The 6,916-nt window shown below is 42.6% G+C and overlaps 1 protein-coding gene across 1 annotated transcript in view; it reads left to right on the top strand. All coding sequences in view use genetic code 11, as the record gives it.

Annotated features, from left to right (window-relative positions):
* The window catches only part of EGR_06900 (TATA-binding protein-associated factor), a gene marked incomplete at both ends in the record, with an annotated part of 46,165 nt that overhangs the window by 6,457 nt on the left and 32,792 nt on the right, over positions 1–6,916 (top strand). Inside the window, 2 exons of the mRNA XM_024496149.1 lie at positions 2,250–2,571; positions 3,442–3,686. Coding sequence (XP_024349461.1) covers positions 2,250–2,571; positions 3,442–3,686 — 567 coding nt within the window. The remainder of the gene's footprint in view (positions 1–2,249; positions 2,572–3,441; positions 3,687–6,916) is intronic.

Here is a 6,916-nt window from a genome sequence, read left to right as displayed (position 1 = left end):
CTTTATTTTTATGTCCCTTTTCGCATCACTTATTCGATATATTCGTGGATTCCTATTTCAACGCGGCGCTGCACAAGACAGCTAGCTAATGCAAGAATTCCGAGTGGCCGGATTATCAATGCATTCACAGCCCTTTGAATTCTAACATGCCTGGTTACCTTTCACTAGGATGCACTGAAACGCCTACAAAGTGCAAGATCACTTTAAATAACGCAATTATTAAAAGAGCACAATCTCTGCCAATACCAAAATTGTTAGTATGGCTAGGTGGACGTATTCCCAGCCACATCTATGCACCTCTTTTTTCGTAGAGGAGGCAGTTATGCCATTATTGACCTTGGCAGCCAACGGAGGAAATAATTTGCTACTGAAGCCTTCGCGACCGCAGTATACAGCCAACTTTACAGGAGACCTGTGCTACTTCGGACCTGATTTTGATCTCGTATGGCTGAGGCGATTGAATCAAGTCAGATCTAATCGCCCTTTTGTATTCAGGGCTTAAGATCGAGAGGAGAGTTATGGGAGAGATCAATAGAGAGTACCGCTATCTACTTATGCTCCCTAATCCATGCTGATAAACAACTGCATGTACTTCTCAAGTCCCTTTAAATTATATTAAGTAATGCTAGTGATCTTGGTAAACCGCACTTAACGTTTTGGTCACCTGATATTTGTACCGAATCTCCTGATGGCAGTAGAATCATGCGCTTTGCCGACTGTTATTTGAACCGCAGACTTATTTGTACGTGGAAACTGGCTTATAATGGGTAGATTTCTTAGTTCGGATAAGACACAAATTGATGGACAATGGTAAAACGGTGAATAAAAAATAGACACTTGGGGGCATGTTTGTGTATTCACTGTTGCTTTCATTTACCTGACATTGCTTCTACTCACACATTGATTGCCACTTCATGCGTGGGAGGAGGACCAGAGGCGAGACGTTAAATTAGCAACCAAATAAACGTGAAATGGCAAATTTATTCTAATAATTGACACTCCTTCATTCCACTGTGAAACATGTGCTAATGCACAAGTAAATCATTGATAAAAGTAGATTTGAATGTCTTTTTAAGTTGTTTTTTGCAGATTTCTTGTAAACACTCATTAGCAGATGTTTGACTTACTGTGCACTTAGTTTGCGTTGCCGGCTAGGGGGAATTCCAATTATCCAACTGTGTTGAAAGGTGAACGAAATGGAGTAAATAAGTCTGCTTGCAAAAATCGTTTCATTTTTTCTTTCAAGTATAACTTCAACAGCCATTACTTGTCAAATCCCCTCGATCGGATTGTTAAGCTGCAGGCAACCCTGAATTTGGAATGAAATATCATTCAGCGGATGAATTCAGGCGATGCGTAGTTTCGTCAAGCCATTACCGAGTCATTCAAGCCGAATTGAAGTTGGTGAAATCAGTCATATCTCTTAAACTTCGGTGACAAGTGTTGGGGAGTAGCAGTACTGGACTACTATTGGCTTCTGTGGATGATTTTGGCTTCTTTTTCCTTTCTGTTGCTTCGTCCGACGAATTTTGCGTTGACTTGTTTCTTTTCGTGCGTCCAGTGCACTTTCGAGGTCTGTTGCACAGCGAACATTATCAATCTTTAATTAAAATGTTTAACCATAGTAGTATTATCCTGCGAAGTACGACCTTGCGTTTCGCCTTCGTGGGACGTGGTGCAATGTAGCTTGTTTTCTTCTTCATTCAAAATGCCCAATTTATTTTGAAGTCATGGAAAATGTTCAAATTGACGGAATATAAACACAAGCCTTATGCCTTACTGTGCTCTTAATTCGATGCCATAAATAGGAGCCAGTTGAGTGATTTCATATGCTTTAAAACTGCGCAATGCTACATACGACCATAACAAATGGGATAGCCGCTTTATTGACATTATTTTACGTTTCAACTAGCCATTCCAACGGGATTACTAAAAGATGGGTAACCAAATCGTGTAGCGACAGGAAGATTCTCAAGTCCTTTAGCAGAACATCGTTGAAGTTCATCCACCGCGCGTCCTCTGTTGGGCGGATTGGATTTATAGGGTCCATTTGTGTAGCACTCTTTTGCCTACAAATTAACTCACCCACTCTTGTCTTCGATTATGGGCACTTTCTACGTATGGGTCACTTTGGGTACACAGAACAAATCTAAAAGTTTAGAAGTCATCTGCAAGAGTTAAGCAACTGCATTCCTGTCTCGGTTCATTCCACTGATCTTGACTTTTCTCCTTTCATTGGTTTATCCAAGTTGCGCAACCTACTGCACAACAAAAGTTGGAGGTCGCGAATCGCCGCGGCGGAGGCGATCCGTTCGATGATTGCTCACCTGCCACCATGGTTGCCTACTGAAAAAGCAGTCGGTGTGGAAGAGGTGGATGTAAAGGTCGAGGAAGGGGAGGAGAAGGCGAAATCGACTACATCATCGTTCCTTTCCCTCGCTGGTCTTAATTTGGACCTGGTGCTAGAAAATGGCGCGCGACTGTACAGCGCGGATCTGCGCGAATTTGCCAAGGATAAACCAAGCCCTTCGAAACGTGCAAAGAGATGTAGTAGTTACACGGATGGGAAGGGTGAGTCGCCTTCATCTTTTTTGGATACATTTTCAGGGCATTTCTTTGCGGCCGGAAACGTGAGACAGAAACAAACGGTGATCTTTCTTGTGTAGAAATGCTCTCCATTATTGCTGTATTCATTGCCTTTAAAGTATCCAATAACCTGGATTTTTCGGGAATATGTGTCCGTTGTTCGCGAACAATTGTTATTCTTCATTGTGACGTTGCGAATGTGGTGGTAGTTGTGCGTAGTGTCAATCGTGGTCCATTTTATTTAAAAGTGTCAAATCCGTTTTCACTGCTTGTGCCTGTCCTGTGACATTCACGCAATGAAAGGGTCGTGTTAATGTGTTCTATTACTTCAAACTTGCAGTGGAATTAATTCAAAGGCCCCTGTCGTTGACAAGGTGGATGTTTGAGCGACTTAGAGTTCTCGAATGCATGGTTGGAGGAACGGAGTAGTAAAGTAGGTAACTAAGCTAGGACACTTTATTTGACTCATTTAGCAATGAATTGATTAGGGACATAAGACCGGATGGATTTGTTGAAGTGCGTCACCGTGACCACCTGAGGATGCGATAAAAGGATGCCAATTTGTGATTTTTAAGTACAATGTGCTTCTGGGTTTAGGTCAATAAGGTGAGAGGTGAACGGTCATGTGTAATTGTTGTTACGTTCGTTTTATTGTGCTGATGTAGGCCTCTTTCAATTATGAACTATTATTTGCACATATTGCGTCAGAACTGTTATTAAAACATTGCTAAACCAACTGTTTTGTGGTGATATCAAATCCTCTTCAAGTCCGTTGCTAATTGGGTGTTTTTGTAATTTTCTCACAGATTAGACAGTTGCCACACTAATCCATTTCTTGGTGTTTCCTTGTTTCAGCCGAAAAAGATACTCCCACACCGTCATCATTGACGAATGTTAGCGTCCTCCTGGACAGACAAGAGATGAATCGTCAGCTGGGTTTGGAAGGTCAGGCTGGCGCTTTCATTTGTAACCTCTTGGAATCCAATCCCAGCACTTCTATCTCCAGTCTTATTTCGGATGCAGATCTAGCAGATGGCGATGACACGACCAGCGGTGACAGCGAGGGAAATGACACTGCAGCCACATCCGCTAATGTCTTGGTAGGTCGATGAGAAGTCACACTGAGGTGCCATGAATCAAAGCAGTCGGCGCTATCATTTACTAAGGAATAGTGGTCATTGGTCAGACCATTCCTACTACCTTCTGGTAACTAGAGAAAATGAAACTGTGAAGAGTCTTCATTCACATATCTTTTGTGTCGTTCGAATGAAGGAATCTATTCATGTTAAAGTAACCTCAACAGTTCTTTGAAAGGATAATTGGTTTCGTTGGAGTACGATTGAATTACTTAAGTAGAAAATGACCGTAGTGTCCGAATTATCTGCAAAGAATGTTATTCTGTGTGTTGGCCTGAAAGTAGGTTTATATTCAACGCACTGAAGACACTCGAACCCGCTTCGAAGCCCTCTGCTGTTCCAGTATTCTTGTGCAAAATCCCTGTGGTGTCCTTTGGGGATGCCAAAGTAAATTGCTGCATCGCTCAAGTCAATCTGAGGGTGCTATGGGCTGTGCAGCTCTTAAGCGTAGCTTGAATGCAGACGCGCGATAGTAGGCAGAAAGAACTTATGAAGATGCACGTATATGTAAAGCTGGTATCTTTCTGGTGCATAGCCCCTCCACATTTTTTTACTAAAGCCCGCTTCTCGGAGCTCCCTATAGCCACTCTTCCATTTCTTTCGTCACAGATCGTCAAGTGAATAGTAATGAATCGTAAAATAGGCCCAAAGATGATCTGATGAAGTACCTACACGGTAGAAATATTTTCTGTTTCATTGGTAATGGTGCACTTTTTTGGGCGGAATTCCGCAATACCACTTCGTCGGTGAAGCGAGCTTGCCAACCCTCTCCACTAAACACATTCCGTAAGCTGAACTCTTCATCAGTCGCGCCATCACCACCACTATCACTGTGGAGGTCGAATTGGGAACGACTGAAAATAGCACGAAGCCGTGAAAAACTAACAGAAAGCGATACTATCTTGTATTGTGTGGTACTTTTCCTAAAGTCTGTTAAAGCTTGCGGCTTTCAGTAGCCTCCTCTTCGGTAACTTTATTTCCTGTATAAAGTGTCTGCCTCTTAGAGATGTTAAATGAGATATTTTCGTAGTGTTGACAAGCAAATGGAGGAGAAAGAAACTCGTGCAATTCTTTGGACGGTTGGCATCAGTGACTTCTTGTAACCCGTAAAGCGTATGCGACTGTTTGCATGCATACATTACTATAAGGCTGGAATAAAAGTGCGTAAGTATGCTGGTGGGCTACTCTTCCTTGTCTTTGGCGCCACTTTTCTCCCGTTTTCAACTCATCCTCATACCGTGAAATGTTGGTTAAACCTAATGTATGGGATTGGGGCTTGTCTGCCTCACGGCTCGGGTTGTAATTGAAGTTCAAGAGTTGTGGAAGTTTCTTACAACTGTTATATGCATAGCAAATGAAGGCGTGGTTTGTGGCAGTAGAATAATGTATCACTGCGGAAAAGTGTTTAGGTGTGGTTCTTATTATGGATTCTGAAAGACTGCTGCGTCATATTAAGAAGGTGTCTTTATTCTTAATGATTAATTATTTGCTGCTATTTGTTGAGGTAATTCGAGATTGCTGTGTGTAAAACAAATGTTTTTTCTGAAGAGGACCGAGATTAGTAGATCAGTTCTCTTCTTATTCTCAAAAGACAATGCAAGGCCTCATATCTTGTATGGCCCAGCCAAACGATGGGGAGATCTGCGCTTTAGAATGGGAAAGCGGGAGAAAGGCATTAGCCAACTTCATCTCCCGCATTCTGCGATATGTCCAAATGCCAAGCGATTATCACCTCACTTTGGTAGTACCAGGTAGTCACGTGATTTCATGAAAAGTATAAATGAGACGAAAGGAAGGTGGTCAGGGTTGGATTTTTCTTAAATTCTAGCGACAAAGTGTTTTGCAGAGGTGAAATTGGCAACAAGTTTATCTCTAGTGATAAAGTGTAGTGATGGTTACTTCAAGAAGTAAAGAGAGTAATCTGTTTGGATGCCTCAGTTCTATCATTTGAGCTACATCCTTGAAATGGTATACTTGGGTGGAGGGTAGTGTCGTTGGCACCTTCCAGAAGGGCTGAGACTGGTGATATGGGTGGAGTTCGGGACCATGGGAGACAAAAGGGTTTCTTTAGTAGTAAACAGTTGAGGGAAGCGCTTCTCTGCTGGACAAATCATGATAAATGCTGCCCTTTAATGTTATGCGGGTGTAAGACAAAGCATCGTTGATGACTTCTGCTACTCAGCATGCCCTTTTACACCTACCAGTTAGCACCCCGTGTGTCAACACGTTCTCTACTAGTGGCACGTATAAGTGGCAGCTAGGTTTTCTTACCAGAGTTCGCGCATCGCAGGTACACCTATCGGAAATATGGTTGATATTAAGGTAATAGAAATGGAATATAGCCTGAAGTTCTTGGTCTGAGGGGGATAATTACAACCTCTATGTAGCTTATGCGCCAATTGGTAAGTGGAACAACTCTTTCGTGGGCTGCAATGGTTGAGTTATCCTCTGTGATAAATCCTAATAGTGAAATCCTTAGCCTGTCAAGTGAAAGTGATACCGGAATCATTCCCGGTGTTTGATTTTTGTATAAGCTCTGTTCTCCCAACTTTGTTGATTGAAATGCCACTTATTCTACCTTCTTGGAAAGAACGTCAGCCTAGTTTTTTCTTTTCCATCACGTTTCCGACACGCCTTTTACCAGTTCTAGTTGCACAAATCTTAAAGTGAGAGAAACGCCTTTATTCATACCTCATGAAACACAATCCGTGGCCTTTCGCAATATCAAATCGTTTTTGAGAAATAGATGTCCATAGCGCTGGAGTCACTTCGGAAAGCGTGGTGCTGCCGCTCAATCCTCCTCTGAAATCGCAATAAAGTAAATCAACATAGAAGGATAGCTCGCTGTTAATGAACCGAAGGGCTGGGAGGCTGTGGTTGTAGCCTTCCAACTGTGCTGTGAGATGGAAGCAAAATTTGTGGAGACTAGAGAGCCTGCACAGCTAAGTATGCATCACAAGTCATACGGGTGTGAGGTGGCCTTATTTTTGACGCACCGAGGACTTTATACGACTAGGAGCTTAGGTGACCCAACCTTCATTCCATACTGGATGAGCCAGTTTCAGATGCATTTTTGTGTTCTTTGACTAGTGCCACTGAGACCGATTTACCTGTGGAAGGCACTAATGTGTCACGCGAGTCCGAAGGCAGCTTTACTGCCATTGTGTTCGGAAGGCCTGAGTATGAACAGTAGC

Source organism: Echinococcus granulosus (genome assembly GCF_000524195.1).
Source record: "Echinococcus granulosus chromosome Unknown EG_S00065, whole genome shotgun sequence".
NCBI classification, from domain to species: domain Eukaryota; kingdom Metazoa; phylum Platyhelminthes; class Cestoda; order Cyclophyllidea; family Taeniidae; genus Echinococcus; species Echinococcus granulosus.
This window is presented reverse-complemented; position numbering and strand designations above follow the sequence as displayed.